Source organism: Sceloporus occidentalis, unplaced genomic scaffold, assembly GCF_023333645.1.
Source record: "Sceloporus occidentalis isolate IW3139 unplaced genomic scaffold, rSceOcc1.0.p SCAF_5, whole genome shotgun sequence".
NCBI lineage: Eukaryota > Metazoa > Chordata > Lepidosauria > Squamata > Phrynosomatidae > Sceloporus > Sceloporus occidentalis.
In genome coordinates this window covers 20,728,894-20,751,548 of record NW_028316985.1, presented here as the reverse complement: position 1 = coordinate 20,751,548, position 22,655 = coordinate 20,728,894, and the positions used below count along the sequence as shown (strand labels likewise).

The 22,655-nt window shown below is 40.2% G+C and overlaps 1 protein-coding gene across 3 annotated transcripts in view; it reads left to right on the top strand.

Moving 5' to 3' along the window:
• The window catches only part of TMTC1 (transmembrane O-mannosyltransferase targeting cadherins 1), a 208,854-nt gene that overhangs the window by 174,241 nt on the left and 11,958 nt on the right, over positions 1 to 22,655 (top strand). For all 3 annotated transcript variants that reach the window (XM_089527817.1, XM_089527816.1, XM_089527815.1), the window contains 4 exons: positions 4,193 to 4,295; positions 19,544 to 19,679; positions 20,435 to 20,579; positions 22,242 to 22,379. In XM_089527817.1, the coding sequence (XP_089383943.1) occupies positions 4,193 to 4,295; positions 19,544 to 19,679; positions 20,435 to 20,579; positions 22,242 to 22,379 (522 nt within the window). The remainder of the gene's footprint in view (positions 1 to 4,192; positions 4,296 to 19,543; positions 19,680 to 20,434; positions 20,580 to 22,241; positions 22,380 to 22,655) is intronic.

Here is a 22,655-nt window from a genome sequence, read left to right as displayed (position 1 = left end):
TGTGTGGGGTAGGGCATCTTGAGAAGACAAAGATAGGAGGGTTTGCTGTTTCAGTGCCTCACTATCTCACTCACAGGAGGATTGGAGCAAAGTGCTAGAAGCCACACCACTTTTGAAGGAAGCAGACTGATTAATTGCAAGTTCTGGATTTATTTTTTATTACAGTTTGGGAAGAGGGAGGTGGAGGGAGCTTTTTGATTGCCTTCACTGGTCCTACATAGCACGTTTCCCCCAGTAATTTTGGGAACTAAAATGAGCCTTGACGGTTCCTTTGCTTCTTTAGTTGTAAAAGAGCCCCTTAAGATTAATGTTCCATGCTCAAGGGAGTTGGGTTGTAAGTCAGTGTAATTACCCTGTCCTCCCCTCAAAAGGTGATTTTCAAACAAGACCAGACTTGAAAGGAGAGTACGCTTACACAAGTGTGTGTTCGACTGATCCCCAAACTCTGCTGCTTTTGAAGGTGTTGCAACTTTAATCAAAGCTACTTCTGATGCTGGGAGACCAGCTCGTCATTCTTATGGACTTCAAAGTGTTTGCACTGGCTTCTGGTTTTTACACCATTCCCACAAATACATTTCTGTGGCATGTGTCTGACATCAATACTTCTGAAGATAGCAGCTTCATTTGTTTGTCAGCTTGAATTAGCCTGCTGACTTTGTGTCAGGTTGCATTTTTTATGTTCTCCAGAATATGACCATCATTTATTTTCTCCCTCCCTCCCTCCCTCTTTATTAAAAGAGAGAAGGGAAACTGTGTGAAACCTAAGTTGCTGTATTAAGCCAAAATGTTCCTCCAGAAGAATATTGTTTTGCTGAGATCTGCTGAAAAAATGTGACATTTTGAGTTACAGCATAACTAGAAGTCCCTAATCAAGTTGGACTGCAGCTCTCATGATCCTTCAGTGTTGGCTGAAGCCAGGGTAGTCTCTTTTACAGGGTAAATGACAGTAACAAGGTAACTCCCTTGCTGGACTGCAGATGTTTGTGAAGGCTTAGTGCATCTACTGGCCTAGTATCTTATACTTACCTTGGTGTCTGTCATCTTGGCTTCCACTGTCATCTTTTCTTTGGTCCAAAAGTTGGGAGTTTTGATACTAAAACCACTAGAATTCTCCAAGCAGCGTGGCCATCAACAGGATAAGGTTATGGGAGCCACAGTCCAACAACATCTTTAGGACTGTTTATTCCCCATCCCTGCTATAGTATAGTTCCTTGTATCTCCTAATTGTTAGCAGGAAAAAAAAGAAGGCTGCAAAGTTGTACCCGGACCCTCCACAGTTGTCCACTCCTGGCTTTGAGAATAACCAGAAAGCACCTGGAAGTACCTGGGAGTTAGTGTCGTTGAAGTCAGCAGGGCTAAATTTAGTGTAGGCACCTATGGGATTACACTGAAGTTATACTTTCCAATTTATTTTCATGTTGCAGATAAATGTGAGTTATCTGGGAGCACTGTTAAAAAGAAAAAAAAAACAAGCAGGATTTGCACCATCTATGATATATGTTTTTGGCTGTGAAAAAATATCTCTTGCAGCCTCAGTTTATTCTTCAGTGCACATGTTTGCCTCATCTCGAACTCTCTGAAAGAGGCCATTGTCTTTCACAGCAAAGGTATTCCATATTATTATAATACAAGTGTAAATTATGTGAAGATACCTTGTCCCACACTTACCTTTCTTCTCTGTGTGAGAGACTTTGATGGTTGCACTCCTTCCTTTCATAGATGATTCAGTCTGATAACTTGCAGTACAATATACTTTGAAATGTGTGCCCCTAAGCAAAAAGGTTCCCTCCAGCTATTAATGCCCACATCTGGGAAAGTCCCATGTGCATTACTCACACTTTCAAGCACATTGGTGAAGTTTCTGTTCTGATGGGAAGAGTCTGTTGTCATTAATGTCGTTGCTGTACCTATTTTGCCCAGTACTCTGCTCCTCTTTCCATGAAATATGGGACAGGGCCCCTGTCCCCTTAATAGTTGGCTTGAAAAGGGAATGTCAGCAGATGTTGCTTTTCATACAAATAAGACCTGCTAACATTCTCTCTTTTATTTGTTGTTTTTGTGAGCTCTCATGTAATTTCCAACTTCTGGCAACCCCATGCTGAGCCTACAATTGGATTTTCTTGGCAAGATTTGTTTAGAGTTAGGCATGGTCCAGACTGGTGCTTTGTGCCGGCCTGGCCACGTACTAGGGTTGTGCTGGGGCAGAGCGACGACATGTATACATGGGTGCCATCGCTGTTACATGTGGCATCCACACGTCACCGTGTGGTGCTTACATAATGAGTGCACCAGTGGCGCACTGGTTACACTGCCCCTGCGGCTTTAAAAGAACCCGCTTTGAGTGGTTTTTTCTGCTGGAGGGAAGCCGCGCAGGTTTGGTGGCTGCGGCTTCCCTTCAGAGGAAAAACAGGAACCAGCAGTCCGCTGTTTTTCGGCAGTCTGTACTGCGCCTTAGTTTCCCTTTCTCTTCCTCTGAAGCTGAGAAAGTATGATTTATCCATGGTCAACCAGTGGATGTCCTTGCCTGAATGGGGAGTCCAACTCTTGTCTTCAGAGTCATAGTCCAGTGTTCAAACACTACACCACACTGTCTCTCTCCTTCTTTTATACAATCATTAAAGTTACAGGAGCCTTATCACCTGTTTCACCTGGGAACCCGACTCATAACCACTACAGTCAGCTTTCCATATACAATGTATGGCCAGCCCTGCTTAGCTGCAGAAGGTAGAGTTTCATCAGATGCTTTCTGGTTATTCTCAAAGCCAGAAATAAGTAACTGTGGAGGGTCCAGGAACTGCCTCCCCACCCCCCCACCCCCCAAAAAAACCACCAGGTCCTCAAAGACAGAAGCAGAACCTGGTTTTATTTGCAAAACCATAATGACATTCTGCTCACTTCTAGTTCCTAAAATTTGCCATTTGGAGCCCTGGTGGCGCAGTGGTTAAATGCCTGTACTGCAGCCATTCACTCAAAACCACAAGGTTGCGAGTTCAAGACCAGCAAAAGGGCCCAAGCTTGACTCAGGCTTGCATCCTTCCGAGGTCGCTAAAATGAGTACCCAGACTGTTGGGGGCAAATTAGCTTACTTGCTAATTAGTTTACTTGCTGTTCACCGCTATGATCTTTGGAATAGCGGTATATAAATAAAACAAATTATTATTATTTTTAAGGAGAGTAGCGGGGCAGGGGGAGTTGCAAAAGTACCAAGTGAAGTGGAAAATGTACTTTCTAGAGAGCTCTGTAGGTACAACTCTCATTTTTAACCACCTCACAAATAGCAAAGATACAGAGCAGAGGCCCACACAAAAGGGGCTTTCAGGTGGCACCGTTTATACCCAATTCAAGGCAATTAAGGCAGACCCAGCATCACCATCTGGTACCTTCAGACAGCAGTCAGGCAGATATGATGACTACCAACTATAACAAAATATGATGGCTCTCACTAATAACAAAAAGGACACAGATTTACACACAACTTGCATATGTGAATTAATGTATGCATCAATACACTTTGGAAAATAATTACTATAATTAGAAGTACAGTTCATCTCGCTCTGATTGGAAAACCTGTGACCTTTCTTCACTGTTAGCTGAGTCTGCTGTGCTGGATTCATTCACAAGCTAATTAAAATACCAGTTAAGGTGTCTAAGGAGCAAAAAAACAAAGCAAAACCCACCAAATTGTAAATTTTTGGTAAATGTTCCTGGCTCTCTTAATCTTGACATGGCTCAGGGCCATCACTGGGTTTTAATGTGATTGCTGCCAAAGTGTTTATGACTGGTGGATAGCCTCCCTCTTTTCTTATTGTTCTTAAACCAAGCTTAGTGTGAGCTACCCTTCAGATAGCGGGATATCTTTGGTAGAGAAGGACTGGGCTCATGGGTGCTGTGCTATAGGATCTTGTGGAGGGGTGCATTGGCATGGCTGCCTCTTCTGGGCTTTCTGTGTCAGATATCTGCAAGTCATCATTTTATTATTCCCTTTGTGTATTTCCTGTCTTTCCCCCAGAATCAGGACTCAGTGCAGCTTAAATATCTTCTGTAGCCCTGTTGTAACATTATTCCATGACATTGTATTAATCCTTCCCTTTGCAAAAAGAAGCTGAGTGTAAGAGAAATGTACAAACAGCCATTAGTAGCTAAATTGACTGTCCTCTGGGTAATAATGTTTGCTAACTCTTTTTGTGTTAAGAACCAGTTAAAAGAAGCTGAGGAAGTATATCAGGCTGGAATAGAGAACTGTCCAGAGAGCTCTGATCTTCATAATAACTATGGGGTCTTCTTAGTCGATACTGGTAAGTAAAAAGGAGCCACAGTTTGTATACTATACTTCAATTATGAAAATCTTTCTTTGGATGGGCTAGAAGGATTGTTAGCTTAAACTGTGTCATTGTGAGATCCATCAGTAAAACCTTCATCCATACTACGTTTGTGAGGATTCTCCTTATCATCTGTAAAACAAAACATAGTTCAATGATTTACCAAGTTGAGTTTTTGTTTCTATTTTGGCAGTTTTGACATCTGGTACAAATATATTCGTTTTGCTTCAAAGTTGTGCAGTACTTCTTGTTTCCTAGCTGTTGCTGTTTTTCTAAAGCTCCTTTCTCTCATTCTCTTTGGCGTCATTTGCCTTCACTGCCCTCTGGTGACTTTATTAATTTTGTTGATGACATCACACTGTTATAGATGATAGAATGATATTACCAGCAAAATCACCTGGGGCACTACAGCTTACCAACTTAAACTATATTGAGAGTAAATGAAGCCAGGCATGATGAGAATAAATAAGACAAAGGGTAAAAACAGAGGTTATAAACGGATGTCAAACATTCCTGAAAGATTGTGGATATTTAGTAAGAACACAGTCTCCTTCCAGCCACTAATTCTATAGCAGTCATAAGCAGAAAATGACAATGGAGGGTCTACATAAATTCAACCTAGACAATGAGGCATTAGAAATAGTTAAGATTTCCCATACTTTGAATCAAACATTGTTAGAGTTCTGAGTTTTTGTGAAAAAGCCCCAAATAGGAAAGATTGTTGTTTAATCTCATCAGCAGAGCTAACTCAGCAGAATATATGTGAGCAGAAAACTTGTTTCTCCCAGCCCCCACGTGTCTCCCCAATAAAGAACCAACACAAAGTTCTTAATTAGAGTAATATAAAAGAGTAAATTTACTTACAAAATCATGTGTATGAATATACACAGGCCAGGCTTCATGTTGGAAAGAAGAAAAAATGAGGTAGGTAGAAGTTCACATGCTTCTGGAGGAAGTTTCCTATCAGCATACTAGGGAGTCATGCTACTTTGGACAAGAACAAAGAGGAGATAATGGAGATTCTCAAGGGACAAATGGTAAGGTGTGCTCTTAGAAAATAGGAAACGAGGGAGGGGCTGTTAGTAAGCAATAAACTACCATAGACATGCACCTATATTCCTAGAAGGTCTCAGCATGCAAAGTTGCTATTGCCAACAAACATTGATCAGAAAGGAAACAGCAGTCAAGAAATCAGAGAACTAGGAATGGGAAGAGCAGTGGTGAAAGAATTAACAAAATCCTAAAGAGTAAAGATATACAAATGAGCACCAAAGTTAAACTTGTCCAAGCCATTGTATTCCCCATCACTATGTATGGATGTGAGGGCTGGACAGCGAAGAAAGCAGATAAAAAGAAAAAACTCGTTTGAGATGTGGTGCTGGAGAAGGGTGCTGAGAATACTGTGAATGGCCAAAATGACAAACAAATGGGTCCTTGAACAAATCAAGCCTGAACTCTCCCTGGAAGCCAAGATGATGAAATTGCAGCTTTGTTCTTTGGCCACATCATGAGAAGGCATGTCTCATTAGAAAATACCATAATGCTAGGAAAGGTAGAAGGCAGTAGAAAGAGAGGAAGATTGCATGTCAGATGGCTAGACTCAATCAGGGAGGTCATGGGCCAGAATCTAGAAGACCTAAGCAGAGCAGTGGAGAATAGAAGGGCTTGGAGCTGTCTCATCCACAGAGACACCATGAGTTGAGGTCGACTCGGGGGCAGCTAACAACAGCAACATAAGCAACTGATTCTGTATTGTTGGCTTCAGAACAGATCGTGACTTAGTATCTTATGCAACCCCAAAATTTGCAAGCAGCCAAGACTACTATATGTGCTTGAGAGTAAGTTGCACTGAACTCAGTGGGACTTGTTTCTGGGTAAATATGTGTAGGATTGCAATCCAAGGTTTCCATTCTGGGCGCACTATTGTTGAACTCCTCTTTAAATTAAGATTGCCAGGCAAAATAAGGGGCAATGATTGTATTTAAAAAAAGTGGGGGGGGGGGATTTCTGGAGTAGTTGCAAGCAATACTAGGTAAGTAATCCAATTCTGAAATTTCCTCTTCTGTGCAACTGTTAAAAGTACAGGAGCTCTGTTCACTATTTCATCTGGCAGTTCTATTCTGAATAGACATGTATAGGATTGCTCTGTAAATAAAGAAGTATTGAGTCCACTGGTAGGTTGCCTAGTCCCTTACACACTGAAAAAGTATATGCATTTTGTAGTCTTTCAAATTAGCAATGCTAAAAATCATGTTATCAAAAAAGCCTTGCTGAAAGTTTGGGATAAACTTAAATTCAGATTATATCGAGAACTACCCTTATGGTGTTCTGCCCATGAAGCCTTTTTTGGAAAAGAAAAAATCCCTAAAAAAAAATTGGCTACGATATTCTGATTTAGTAAAAGTAGTACAGGAGGATATGGAAATAAAGACTCAAGAAGAACTCAAAGAGGAAGGAATTCACTGTCATTGGTACCTGTACAGACGGCTGTGGGAAAGGTGGAAAATGGATAAGAAACTCATGGGTATCCAAAAGAAAAGAACAGAATGGGAGGATAGTACTGTAAAAGGGAAAAACAAATTGCTTTCAAGGTATTATAAAATGATATTGAATTGGGAGACGGAAGACGAAATAATCAGACATTCAATGGTGAAATGGGCCCAAAACGTAGGACATAACATTGAATATAGAAAATGGGAAAACATTTGGATAAGAAGTTTAAAACATACAGTGTGCCAGGAGCTCAAGGAGAATGTATACAATAAACTTAGAGATGGCACCTATCCCCGCAAAAATTGTCATTTATGTATAAAAACAGTAATCCTGTATGCTGGAAATGTATGGACAATGTTGGTTCATATTTTCATATATGGTGGTCTTGCAATATTGCAAAAAAAAATACTGGTTGGAAATTCATAAAATCCTGAATGTAAACATGAATATAAAAGTACCATTGTTACCAGAAATTTTTTTACTAGGTATGCTAGATGACAGTTTAGAAAAACGATATGGGAAATTTTTGTTTTATTGTTTTGCCTGTGCTAGAATGGTGTACGCAAAATTCTGTAAAAAACCAGAAGTACCGTCTATAGATAAATGGCTTTGTAAATTGTTTGAAATGGCTGAAATGGAAAAGCTTACATGCTGGATGAGGGATAAAACTGAGAATTGTGTACTTCAAGAATGGGAAGATTTTTTATAAATTCTTAGAAGCAAGATGGGATAAGAGATTGTTGTATAAAAAGACGAATTTGAAATGAATCACTTAATAATACCTTTTTGTAAATCTCCCAGGACTTATTGAAATAATGAATATATGTTATGTTGGTAGAAAAGTATATTGTAAGAAGTATGGATAATACATAATTTTACTCTATAGTAGTAAATATTTTTAGGTTAAGTGATGAATATACTTATGGGAATACTAAGGAATGAAGACAACAGAAGTTCAGATCCAGGTGAAGGAACTTAAAGAAATAAAGAACAAATTTCATGATAAAATCAAGAAGAACATAATTATCAAATCTCAAGCAGTATTAGGAAGACGTTTTATGTTAAATGTGTTTTAGTATAAGAGTCCGGTTTTTGGTTTATATTAAGTTTTTGTCTATGTTTTGTTGGTTTATATGTGGGGTTTAGGGGGGAGGGACTATAATGTTGTATTGTGAGTATTTGTCTGATGTCATGTGAAAAAGAGTAAAAATAATAAAGAAGAAAAAAACAAAACAAATTAGCAATGCTATCAAGCCCATGACCTTCCCACTCCATATTTGTCTTTTCAGTCCAGCAGAGCATTGCCTTCTTTTCTGCCTGGGCCTAGCCAAGGGCTCTCTGCCACATCCTGACACTAATGCAAGACGACCACTCACTCTGAACCACAAAATGCTTCTTTGGCTTTTCTGCCAGCTGCTCAGTGGTGGCAAAACAGCTCTTCCATTTGGAGAGGCTGAGCTCAGCTGCGATAAAATAAATAAGGCTTTACAGTCGGGCATGTTTTGGCGAAACACAGATGCTGTGAACCAGAGAGAAAGAATCTTCTTTCTTAGCAGAGACTATTGACAGAATACAGAAATCTTAACTCCTTTAGTGCTGGTTCAAATCCAGCTTCTGTGGCCCCAGTTTCCTTCCTGGCACATACATAATGGAAAACGATGCTGTGAAGGGCATTCTTCATTAACTGAGTTTGTACAGCAAGAAAATAAGCTGCTCTTTTCACTCTCAAAGTGGCAGGAGTGGGCTGGGCTCCAGAACAGGTCTGAGACACTTGTCTGAGCTACTGACCATGAAAATTACCCAGCTGCTGGGCCTCAAGTTTCTGTGACCAGCCTATTTCAGTATAAAATGGGGAAAAGGTACATTTATTTGCTTGCTTGTTTGATTTATATTATATAATTGGACAAATTCCAGTCTTAAAATACAATTGACTTAAAAGCAAATTAAAATGCATTAAGAAGACTACAACATGCCCCAGTATAAAGCTTCTTCCTCAGCAGCTAGCTAAAAATGCATTAAAAGGACTACAACGTGCCCCAGTAAACAGCTTCTTCCTTAGCAGCTAGCCACCTGCCAAAACATACTTTAACAACACAGGAAGGATACCAGCCAACTCTACCTTCCCTAACTAGTTCTGCAATATGGGAGCAGGAACTGGGAAGGCCCTCTCTTGTAGCCCCACTAGATGTGCCTGTGAAGGTGGTGGAAACCAAGAGAAACCCAACACACCCACCAGACCTGAAAGGCAGGAAGGCTTGTGTGGGGGATTACGGTCCTTCAGATTGGCTGCAAACAAGTAATCTCATTCTACATTTAACCCCAGTAGGAAATTAAATTTGGACAGCCTATCAAGGTCTGGGTGTTCTGTTGTCCCTCTATCATTCTGCTGGGCACTGTGTGTAGTTGCTTTACTGGGAAAGTAGAAGGGTAAAAGTGCCCTTTTGGGGCATAAAAACCAAACCCTGACCCAAAATTTTACATTCTAGATCCTCCAACAACTTCACAAATCTATTGTTTAAATTTTGTGTATGTGTTGAACACTTATTTCATTTATATTCCACCTTTTTTGAAAGAGTTAATTTTATCTTCACTGCAACTCTGTGAATTAATATAGGCTGGGAAAGAGTGCCTGGTCCAAGGGCACCCAAAGACCTTCATGGCTAGTTGAGGTTTTGAACATTTGTCTTTCCCATGGCAGCTCCCTCCCCATTGGATGCACTGATATACACTTGTCCCTCCATATTCGCTAGGGTTAGGGGCACACGACCCCCGTGAATATGGAAAAACCGCAAATAACAAAAACACCATGTTTTTACCTGAGAGGACACACACTAGGAATTTCTAGATCCTCCAGTGCAACTCTGTGGTCAATGTCTGACAGACAATGACCATAGAACTGCCCTGGAGGAGCTACAAATGCCTAATAGAGTATTCTCTCTAGGAATCTCTAGGTCTTTTGGTGCAACTTTTAAAGTTGACCATAGAGATGCACTGGAGGACCTACATATTCCTAGAGAAAACATATTAATCAAAGCCGCAAATATGGAGGGATGAGTGTACTTTGTTTTCCCTCCATTTCTTCTTCAGAATGGTTTTGTGTCATATCCTCTTGCCATTTCGAAGGAAAAAATGGAAAGCAAAGAAGTCATTTGACAGGAGGTGAGAGTTTCTGAATAGATTTTGGGATTTGAGAGGGGTTTTGTTTTGTTTTGTTTTTCTGTTTTTTGTATGTTTACAAAGGATTGGAGGATTTTAAAAGTGATATTTAAGTGGGGGTTTTGTGCTAAAAATTTGCCAGATTTTTAAAAATGTGCAAGTGGGGTTGTTGAAAGGGCTTGGAGGGGTTCTGTGGCATTGGGCAGTACTTCCCCACCTTTTGATACAAATTTTATGTGTCACTGTAGTGCCAGTGGCTAAAGACTGCCACCACACTGGTACAAATGTATACTTGTCTTTCTCACAACTACGGCATTCAAGGCAGCCTGCAAATTTTTTTACATAGCAACCTAAAATGCTATATAAAAGTTCATTAAACGACTTCAATGTCTTTTAAAAGTCAAACTAATACAAGACGTTTAGAATAGCTAGATTAACCAAAGGGAAATCTGAAAAAGGTTAGAACAGTCTTTCCCAATTGGGTGCTCTCCAAATGCATTGGACTACAGCCACTGATCTCCAGCCAATCTGGCTGTGTTGATGCGATTTATAGGCCAACACACCTGAAAGTTCAGAAAGGCTGCAGTGGGTCTAGTCTCTACAACACAGTACAAATCAAGGGCAATAATTAAACAAGGTGAACAGCCAGTGATCAGTTGTTAGCAGCCAAAAGCTTGGGTGAATGTTAGAGTCCACTGGCTCTAACTTAAATTAATACTTGAGACACTTGTAAACTAACCTTTTGAGCCCTATAGTAGACTGCTCAGCAATTGCTCCTCTTCAGTAGGAGTATGAAGAGGTAAACTGGTTTATTTTTCATTTTAATTAAAATTAAGAATATACAACAGTATTATTTTAATATAATTTAAGTGTAACATTTAGGGGAATGGGGTGTGTGTCGCTCTCTAGTTGTTGATAGACTGCAACTCGCATCATCACTTACCACCAGCTATACTGGCTAGGGATGATGGGAATTGCAGTCTAATGACATCTAGAAAGCCACAGTTGACATACCCCCACACTCATACATACACCCTGCATGCAATGATGGGAACAAGAATGGGATAGGTATGTCCTAAATTAGCCTTTTCCAATGCCAGCATACTTCAGATGTTTTGGATTGCAATGCCCATAATCCCCTATCTGGGATAGTACCTGGCCTGGCCTGAGGTACAGGGCAAAGCAGGCCGCAGGTGACGCAGTTCAGTCAGGAATAATTGTTGACCAATGAGTCCTCTAGCAGCAGCTCCTTCTTTTTCCAAAACTTCTCATGGACTCAAATGGCCTGAGGCCACGGAACATAGTAGCCACTCTCCATGCTGGTGGAGGATGATGAGAGTTGTAGTCCAAGACATGTAGTTGGCTGAAGTTTGCAGAAAGACATATTAAATAAATATGCATTTATTATCCCCCATTTGTTGCAACTTTGGCTTTGGAATTCTGTTCAGTTTCTGATATGAAGCATTTTGTATCCCAGAACTTATGGCCTTCCAGATGCTGTACTGCAGCTTCCATCATCCATCAACAGGAGCTATTCTGGGTTGTGGCTGATAGAAATCTCCAACATCTGGAGTGCCACACATTCCCCCTCTTGTTCTATGCCTTACCTGTATTAGGTACAAGAGGACAAGCAGCTATTCCTTAGTGTACAAGCATGTTTTCTTCTCCAGAGGCCCAGGATCTATTGTAGATTTTAAAACATTAAATGTAGCCTTCTGAATGGCACTGTTGAAAGCACAGCTCAGCAATAAGAAGAAAACTGTTTCGGTAATAAAGATGGTTGTTACTGTTCTGTTCCCACAGTGAGATTATTAGTTTTGACTCTAAAGGCATAGATATAAAAAACATGGGGATGATTTGAGTCATATGTCTCTCACTCAATATTGCCCTCATACTGTCATTTATCTCCTTCCGCCCCTACTCCCCAAAGACATTTTTGACAGTTCATGTGAAATGTGCAGCAATTAAAATGCTGGGGATTGTGACAAATCTTTCTCCCACTGGCTGAGCCTTCCTGCCAGCGGAGATGACCAAGAGACCTGTTGCTATCGACCCTGACTTTTCCAGAACCTCTAAGACTTAGAGTCTAAGCTAAGTCCATGGAATGAGATACTTAATTATACTTCTGGCAAAACCCTCTGATTCCCATGCTCTACAATAATAAAAGACTTAAGAGTATGTGATGGAAATAATGTGAGATTTCCTCCCTTTCTTAAAACAGTTGCCACTTTCTTTTTCTCCCTTGGTTGTACTTTTTCTACATTGCAAGCCTGCCTTTCAGCTTGCAGAGATCTCTCCTTCTATATTCTGTTAAGTACTATGCTCCTGGATTAAAAGAGACCTGGGAGTTTAGACCAAACTCCTACCTGGTTCTATCTGGTTCTTCTTTTAACTGAGGGTTTAGCAAATTTACATTCCAGAACTAATGTAGTCACAGTGTTACTGGGCTGGTTTTTGTTTTTTTTTAAAGTTAACATTTCCTAGTAACCTTTTAAATTACTTTTTAAGGGCATTTTTAGAGGGATATTTCAAATGTTACACCATTCTGGCTGCATCTGACTGCAGAAATAATCCAGTTTGACACCACTTTAACTGCCATGGCTCAGTACTATGGGATACTGGGAACTGTAGTTTTGTGAGATAGTTAGCCTTCTCTATCAGAGAGCCCTGGTGCCACAACAAACTTACAAATCCCACCATCCCATGCCATTGAACCATGGCAGTTAAAGTGGTGTCAAACTGGATTATTTCTGCAGTGCAGATGCAGTCTCTCTTGCCAATCCTTTGAACCAAAAGTAACGAGTAATGAAATGGGTTAACTTAAAGGTGTTTTTTAAAAAAATGAACAGCAATAAAATTATTTGGAAAGTGGCAATGGCTATGGCTTTGTAAGAAGTTATATAATGAATTTCTAAAAAGCAACTTTCAGAGTTCTGGCCAAGGATAGCTTTCCCAGACACTATAATTCAGATACGTTAAACATTTTGTGCCATCACATATATCCTTTATTCTTCCACTTGCCCTCTCTTGTGTAGGTATTACTATTTTTAGATATATAAGGATCTACATTTGCTTTGAAATTTGGAGTAATTTTAAACATTTAATGAATGAATGGATTCTGGAATGATATTAAACTATTTGGTTTGTGGTTTCATGTCTTAACCTTGGGTGTTTGTGTATCTCCATTCTCTCTCCTCTTGAACTATAGCTGCTAGAGGAGATGAGGTTTAATTTCCATTTCCATCTAATCATGGTTTGTTATTAGGTGCAAATTGTAGTTTATGGCAAGAGCAAGAATCATGTGGCTTTCTAGATATTGTTGCATTGTAAGTCTCAGCAGAACTAGCTAGCATAGCCAATGATGAAGACAGTAGGTGGCCTACACAATTCTCACCCATATTTGTTGCAGTCCAAAATATGTGGAGAACCTGGTTTAGGGAAATGAACTCATATTTCAAAGTCGATTCACTTCCCTAAAGTGTAGTTAAGATGAACAAAGATTGTCTGTGTTCAGATATAATGACAGTGCTTACTTGAAAATGGAATCAAACACTTGGAGGAAGAGCAGGAAGTGGAAAGCTAATAAACCCATTTGTGCACTGGTTAAACTGACATTTATCATTTGTTCCCAGTGCAGGTATTGTGGCCTTAGTTCTCTTCAATTACTTTCTGGTTTCCAAACTTTTTTTTAAAAAAAATTGCCATCACTCTTTTCCTTGGAAACTAGTCTCTCTTTGGAAAATGGAATACAATTCTGTAATGCATGTTTATTTGTAATCAAGTCTCTCTGTATTCAGTGGGCCAGTCCTCCAAGGGACATATGTATAGGATTGCAGCCTGAAAACCATTATTATTACAGCCTCTCCTTAGGCAGGATTCATTTTCATTTATTTTATTTGGATTGTTTCTCTGCCCTATCCTGAAAACCCAGAGAGAGTCATAAAAATGTTTGCTAGCAACAGAATTTTAATTGTAAGTGGTGTATTATATCCAAATAAAATTTCTACTGAAGCACTAGAGATTAAGACTTAATCTAAATGCTCTTAGCTCTGGTTATTGTTTTTTTTTTTTTACTTGAGCCAACACAGGAATATTTTATCATGCTTCCAGGTAATTTCCAGGTTTAGCTTGGCTCCCTTCCCCAAATTGATGTAGCAACTCTTCTCTTCATTCTCCCATTGTATGGTTATAGTATACAGATGGGACAAACAAAAGGCATTCTTGATGGATGTGAAGACACACCCAACTAAAGGTGGTGGCAGGTTTGGGTGTGCAACGCCGGTACCCTGGTGAGATCAAACTCTTCTACCCAAAAAAGGCTCTGAAGCTGAATGTAAAGTTTAAAAAGGGAGAAATTTAATTTAAAGGACAAAATAAAGAGTTTTCTCCTCCCCAGCTCTAAACAAAAGGTACTTTACAGTTGCAGCAATCTTCAGGTTGTCATCTTTCTGGGTCTGATGGTTTGCTCTCCTCACTCAATGGAGCTGGTGCAGGGTCTTTCAGCTCCTGAATTCCTCTATTTTCTTGCTGATGGTAACTAATTCGGCTGAGTTGGTAACTGAAATGGCTAACTTGGAACTAAAATGGCTAAATTGGTAACTAAAATGGCTAACGTGTAAGAAATGCCCTTTCCGGCTGTCTGGGCCCGTTTGCCACCAAAAGACAGCTCTCTGCCTGCTCACAGCAAAGACTGCTCCCAAACTAAAGGCTTCCAGCTACAACAGAGCATGCTGGGAAAGGGCAAACCTAACCTGGAAATAATGCAGGGGAATCCTACAGCTCCTCCCACAACTAATACAAAGAACTTTTCTACACTAAACATACTATGGCCTGAACCAATGTGAAAGAAAATGCAGGGGGAAATTCAATCAGTCCTGGCAGGACATCACAATGGATCTTGCGAACCATCTCCATATTTATCTTTCTGAAAAGCCGTTTCATGATGTATGTCTTCTTACTTCAGTATCATGTTCAGCATAGCATGAGTTCTTTTGATCCTGTCTTTACAGTGTAAATTCAAATGTTCCTGTACTTCAGGTGACCTAGACAAAGCTTCATCACACATAGAGCAAGAAGGATGTATCAGGAAAATCAGAATAACCCTGCGGCTTGCAAATGCTCAAAAATATGTCAGGGGGGGAAAATCCTGTAGTTAGTAAACTCCATCCCACCCCCAATAGATCATAAAAACTCATTGGTGTGGAGCGTTGACAGTGAAATGGAAGGGGGAATGAAAGTGAGTGGTTGGATAGGGAGAGACATACATACAGAACAGTTGGAAAGGTCCATTACATTATCTGGATAGGTCACTGTTTGGCTTACACAGCAAATCTATTTTTGAATGTCTTCAGGGAGAGAAATGAGCAGTCTATAGAAATCACTGAAGAAATCTGAGATTGTAATGTAGTTGGAATTGGAGACAAGTGTGTTCATTACTCCCATATCAAACTTTGGAGGGAGAGGGACAAATCAATGGGGACTAAGCATGCTCACTGAACATAGATTGGGTATTATGGGTGGTGGGGGGGGGATATAATGAATTAGAGGAGCTGGAACCAAGAACAGAACACAATTTTCCACTACCACAGTTTTGATGAGGGGCCCCAGTTGGGGAGTATAATGGAGATACCTCTGTTTCTCTGTGAGAACAATGCTCAGGTAGTATTGGATCTTAACAAGGAAATTCTCTGCATGATTACAAAGATGAAGAGGGATCATAGCTAAGGGTAGGTCTCATGTTTTACATGCCAAAAGATCTTGGATCAGTCTGTGGTGTCACCAGTTAAAAGGGTTGAGATAGTGGGAGAGACCTCTTCCTGGAGAGCTGTTGCCTCTCAGAGTAGCGGGTTAGGTTGGACAAATGATATGACCTGGTGGTTTCCTGAATTTCTAAGATTTTTTGGCTAAGCTGTGGAATGAATTGTGGCAAAGAAAGATATGAGTATTCATGCTCCCCCTTCCCCACTATACTGAATATATGACTTACACTGAATACAGGTGTATGTCAATCTGAGTCTCACTGTAGAAATAGCTTGCAGTACAGGTGGAATAACATGGGACCTTACGTACTCTCATCAAAAGGTAGAGCACACGTGAGAATCATGCAGATGTTGTTGAACTGCAACTCCAGGCAACCCTAGCCAACATAACAAATGACAAGGGATCCTGAGAGTTGTGGTCCAGCAACATTTGGACTAATGATTCCAACCTTTCTGGTACCTTTGTTCATTCAGCTAAAGCAGTCTATAGAGATGATAATAACAAGGTGTAGGAAAGGTGGTATCTTGAGTCTGAGTTACCAAATGGTTGGCTGGAGAAACTGGCATTCTGGATGTTCCTCAGATGTAATTGCCATCATCTGCGGGCAGGATGGCTGGTGATCAGGGAAAATGAGAATTGTTTGAAATTCTTTTGGGCTTTATGAATCAAAATCAGAATTTTGAAAAATGTCCTGAAACTTATAAGGTGCCTGAAGGGGGGTCTGAGTATTGATGAAACTTGTTCCCGTTAATGGAGCCTGAAGAAGTTACTTTTTCCAACTACAGATTACAGAATTCCCCAGCTACTGTAGCATGACTACTGGGGATTCCAGGGGTTGTAGCCCTAAAAAGCAATTTTTGAAAAGAAAGCAGTGTTGGTTTATTTCAGTATAAAAAGAGGAGAGGAAAGTAAGAGTCTTGTGCTACCTTTACTAGTTTATTTTGGCATAAGCTTTCATGGATTGCATTTGACTTGTTTAGATGGATCTGAAGAAGCGGGCAATAGCCCGCAAAAGCTTATAAAACAAATTGATTCGTCCCAAAGGTGGCACAAGATGCCTTTTTTCCTCTCTCTTTTTAATTCAAAAAATTAGTTTACCAAGTTCTGACTAGCAACCATTCCTTGTCAAGAGACAAAATACTGTGTTCTCTACCCAGTTGCAGCTTCCAGACAAGAGCAGTATTGCAGTCTAGCTTTTGAGATTACTATAAATAAAACATTAGCCCATGGGTCTTAGATCATTCACACTACTCCAACGTAACATATTTTGGCCTTGGAGAGGATAGCTAGCATCGTGTTAGTGAATTACAAAAGCATTAAGTCTAATTTACACTATCATAATCCACTGTTCTGGTCATTGTAGAGCTTGGAATTCTTTACTAACTGTATAACAACTCAAATCCCCCCCTCATCTCTTAAGTGATGCAATCTCCCAGCATGGCCATTTCTATGTCATTGGAAAGTGGGGAGATCAGTTGAGACATGTACAGCTATTTTTCCATAGCTGAACATACTCATACTGCAAGGACATCATCTGCAAGATTTTAAAGATCCTGGGAGGTTCATGCAGGTGTCTGTTGCATCAGGTTCAGCAGCAAGAATATAGCTGGATATATCACCACTGATCTCCCCAATCTTCATCAATATTGAAATGGCCATATTATTGAGAGGGCTGAATCACATAAAAGATTGGGGGGGGGGGGGGTCAGACATATCTCCATACCAGACACATGTCTTCCAATGCAGGATTCCAGTCATATTTGAAAGTTTCAAATAAAATGAGTCTTAACACAGTCTCTCCTTGCCTTGACATACCTTAAACTTTAGTTATTTTTAACCTTGACGTGTTTATTTGAATTTCACATGCAGATTATGTATGCATACTGCTGTGAGAGATGTTTCCATATGACAGGCAGTGGATTCATGTACAAAATTTATCTTAAATAGCTGTTTTCTTTCCAAGGTTAGCAATCTGTCACTTTTCTCCAGGATGAAATTAACATCAGCACATTTGTGGTGGGTTTTTTAAAAAACACAAGACACCGATGAATGATTCTGCTTAATCAGTTTACACACAGGTTGCACGCTCCCTCCTCTTTTGTAATAGATTTCTCTGTCACATCTTGTCCAGGCAAAATATAGTAGTATAGCTCCGCCATGTGGTGATGTAGAAAATATTTCAAATTTTACTATGCAGGACAATTCAGATTAATATGGGTTGTCTCCAAAATGTTCAGTGGGAAGAAACAAATAGCCCTGGCTGTCCTGTGGAGAGAGATTGTGTAGCTTTAGCTTAAGCTTGATTTTTTCCCCCTATTTAATATTAATTCCCCTCTCCTTAAAGCCTTTCTTTTAAGCTGTCTTGATCATCCTCAGAGAAGCTATTAAACGATAAATAGTATCTTCAGCAGTGTTTCTTGGACAAATCATTCCCATTGCCCACCTATGAAAGATGTAAAAGGCAGGCTATGTGAATTTATCTCATTTCACTATTACTACAAATCTGTGGTAGTCAAGGAAGAAAGAACAAATGTACAGTTAAATTGAACATTAAGAAAACAAAATATTGACCACAGATGAAAAATGACTACAGAAATATTTAACTCTTTCATTGCCTACTTTAAAGCTATGTGAGATGATGAAGATATTAAAATAATTCAAGATTTTCCATACCTTGGCTTAGACATTAATCAGAATAGAAACGGCAGTCAAGAAATCAAAAGAAAACTTGGAATTGGAAGGGAAGCCATGGGGGGGGGGGGACTAGACAGAATCCTCAAGTGTAAAGATATATAATTGAATACCAAAGTCAGGACTATCCATACTATTGTATTTCTGATTTCTATATTGCGTTGTGAGAGCTAAAGATAGCTCGTAGGAAGAAAATCAACTCATTTGAAATAAAGTGCTGAAAGAGAGTTCTGCATGGCCAGGCAAAAAGACAAATGAATGGGTCATAAAGCAGTCAAGTCTGAACTCTCCCTAGAAGCCAAGGTGACTAACCTGAAATTGTCGTACTTTGGACGTATCATGAGAAGTCATGACTCATTAGAAAAGACAATGAAGCTTGCTAAGATGGAAGGCAATAGGAAAAGAGATGGATAAACTCAGTCAAGGAAGTCACAGCCCAGAGTTTGCAAGACCTGAGCAGGGCTATAGATAACAGAGTTAGTTGGGTATGTGGCATTGTTGATATGTCTCTTTGAGTTGACTTTGTTTGCAATGATAGGGCTGAATCTGTATTCAGATTCCTTCACTCAGGCATAGGCCTGTTCCTTCTCTACCCATTGAACTGGAGCCTGGAGAGTTTGCATTTATATTTATCACATGTATATTATTTCCTTTCTTCTATACAGCTCCATACTTGCATGAACGGTTTCCTGTGAGGCTGAGATAATGGCTAGCCCAAGGTCATTGAGTGAAACTGTGGGGTGACAGGGAGCTTGAACCTCGTCTCATACTTCCATTGCATCACCATGCTGAAACTATCTTGCTTTAGTGTGCATAGCATGGCAGTGATGTGTCGTACATTTGACAATGCCACAGCAGCCTTGAACAGAAGTTGTCTTGTTAGGTGGGGAAAATGGTCTCCTACTGCTGTATGGGGCAGTCATGTTTCACTAAACATCTTTCAACTGGATGCTGAATTTCTCTGCAGTTCAATAATAACATATCAAACAAGCTTTCATTTGAAATTTTGTCTAACTTTTTTGCTCTTTGTAAATGAAGTCCTAAATCTTTCCCTATGGGGAGGACACATATGATACACTTGCAGGATAGATTAACAAGAAACATGATCCAATTTTGTTTCCTAGGATCTCCAGAGACTGCAGTTTCCCACTACCAGAAGGCCATCCAGCTGAGCCCAAGTCATCATGTGGCCATGGTGAACCTGGGTAGGTTGTACCGCTCCTTGGGACAGAACAAAGAGGCTGAAACTTGGTACAAACGGTAAGAGAAGGCAGGATATGTGATGCCTCCTCTTAATCTTCAATTCCATAATTGTACAAGAGAACACCATATTTTTAATCAGGAACAAATGCTGATTCTCTGAATGAATTGTGTAGATCAGTGGTCCACAAACTGTGCCCTTTAAGAGATTTTGAACTTCAGCTCCCAGAGGCTTTAGCCATGTTGGCCAATAGTCTGGGATTCTGGAAGCTGAAGTCCAAAGTCCCTTAAAGAGCAGAGTTTGGGGACCACTGGTATAAACTGTTGTTTTGTACATGTACTTGTTTTTAGCATTTATTACAGTGGTAGTATTTAAATTTTTAGCTGAAATAAGGATTATTATGGAAAGGGCTTTTTTGGTGGAAGATTCCTCCTGTTGCAAATGCTCCTTTCTGGGGGACTACAAGTCCTAGAATCTTTAACCAGCATAGCCAGTGGCCATGTTAGCTAGGGGATTATTGTCTAAAATGTGATATCCTCTCCCCCCAAGTCTGCTCTTGACTATAAAAAGCTTTCCCATGCAGACTGTTCTCCTTTAAGAACAAGGATGGCAATCATGTGGCACTCTAGATGTTCTTGGTTTGCACTCCCCAGCACTCCTTATCAGTTTTTGTGCTGGCAAGGAATGCTAGGAGTTGCAATCCAACAATATCTGGAGGGCTGGATTTTAGAACCTTCAGCAGACACATTTCCGTTCATGCTGTTTGCTCTCTCGTCTCCCTCCATATCCTGCCTTTTGGTTGAAAATCCTATAGGGCATTGAAAGTGACACGAAAGGCTGAAATTCTGACCCCTCTTGGAGCACTGTATTACAACACAGGGCGATACGAAGATGCACTAAAGGTGTACAGAGAAGCTGCAGCACTTCAGCCATCCAATAAGGACACTCGTCTGGCCCTGGTGAGTGTGTGGACAGTGCATTTCCAGTTTTTCTAATTCCACAGAACAGCAGTTGACAGATTTTAGTTTTGTAAATTTCAGCTTGGGAGAAAAGTAGCAGGGAAGAAAAGCCAGTTAACTACAAGAGGGAGTGAGCAGAAGGTAGATCTGGATTTGGTTGTAAATCTCTGAGAGAAACAAACATTTCATAGAATCATAGAGGTGGAAGAGACTTGAAGGGCCATCCGGTCTAACCCCTTTCATGCAGAAAAACATAATCAAAGCACCCCCCACAGATGGCCATCCAGCCTCTGTTTAAAAACCTCCAGAGAAGGAGACTCCACCACACTCGTAGTGAGTGTGTTCCACTGTTGAACAGTTTTTACTGTCAGGACATTCTTCCTAATGTTGGGGTGGAATCTCTTTTCCTCTAGTTTGAATCCATTGCTATGAGTCCTATTCTCTGGAGCAGTGGAGCAACATCTGAGTTCCAGATGTTTAACAGTGTGTTTGTACTTTCTAGTCGTATGTTGACCCCATGAATTTCATTGGGTTTTCATTAAAAAGGAATGCTCAATGGTGGTTTTGCCAGTTCCTTCCTCTGAAATATAGCCTATAGCAACTGGTATTTGTTGGTGGTCATCCAAGAACTAACTAGGGCTGACTCTGCTTAACTTCCAAGATCAGACAAGATCTAGTGCCTTTAAGGTGTTTGGGCCCCCATGTTTAGCAATAATAAAATGACTATGTGCCTGTAAACTGCTATAGTGCAGAAAATTTACGGCTACCAGAAGTAGATTTTAAGTGACTGTGAGCACCATTCAGTTCCATTACTGGAAACAACTTCCTAGGCTCAGGAATTGTTCATTCTCAGTTTGTGTCTTTTACATTAAGCTGCTTTTGTAAATCTCAGGGTTCTAATAAAATATAGTAAACCTCTCAAGCTTGCAAGTCTTGAATTACAGAGTCCACGAAGCCCAAGTCAGAAAGCTCAGAGGTCACTGAAGCAGGCTTAATTTTTAAAAAGAATATTTTAGAGAATATGTTGAACAGTAATATGGTTACAGTAATCCATGTTCTGTCAACATCCCAGGTAGTATATTATAATGATTTTTTCTGGGGCTACCTATGAAAATTGTTATAGAAAGATCATGACATGTAGAATAGCTCCATGAGGCTGTTAACCAATACATCTAGCAATTAATATTTCTTTTTGGTACTTAAAGACCTTCACTAACCATGAGTTTATTTGTGAGTACAGTATAATTCAAAGTGCCCATATTCACTTTTTAAAAGGCTCAGTAGCTTAGGCCAGCTGCCTCCAACCTTTTGCCTTCCAAATGTGTTGGTCCAAAGCTACCATTATCAGTAGGTAGAGGGAGGACACTGGCCTATAGCCAGGGTATTGAAAAGATAACCTGCTCTCCTGCAGGTCTGCTAAAGTGTTCATATTGTTGTCTTCTGGCTTTTGTGCCACTATCTTTTTATGTGAAATATGTGTATACTTGAGAAAGGGCCTTCTTATTGGTAGCATCTCAGCTAGTGAGGTTCTTGATGGCTTATAGGCAGGCCATACCAAGTTGTTGTGGTAACACCGAATCCGTAACATTTTCTAACAGAGGAGAGAAAAGATTATGTCCTCTGATTGTTGTGTACTAATTGTTTGTCTTTGCTTTTTTGTAGGCTCAGGTTTTGGCAATGATGGGGCAAACCAAGGAAGCTGAACAAATGACCAATCATATTGTGACCGAAGAGGCAGAGTGCCTGGAGTGCTACCGCCTTTTGTCAGCTATTTACAGCAAACAAGAGAATTACAACAAGGTACATATCCCATGTTGTTGTTGTTGTTGTTGTTGTTGTTAATTGCCTTTAAGTCCACTTTGACTCATGGCAACCCCATCCCTGTCCTCCACTGCTCTGCTCAGTCCCTGTATGCTCAGGCTCATTGCCTCCCTGGTTGAGTCTAGCCGACTGGCATCCTCTCTTTCTGCAGCCCTCTACCTTTCCTAGTATTATTGTCTTTTCTAATGATTCATGCCTTCTCATGATGTGACCAAAGTACAGCAGCCTCAATCTAGTCATCCTGGCTTCCAGGGA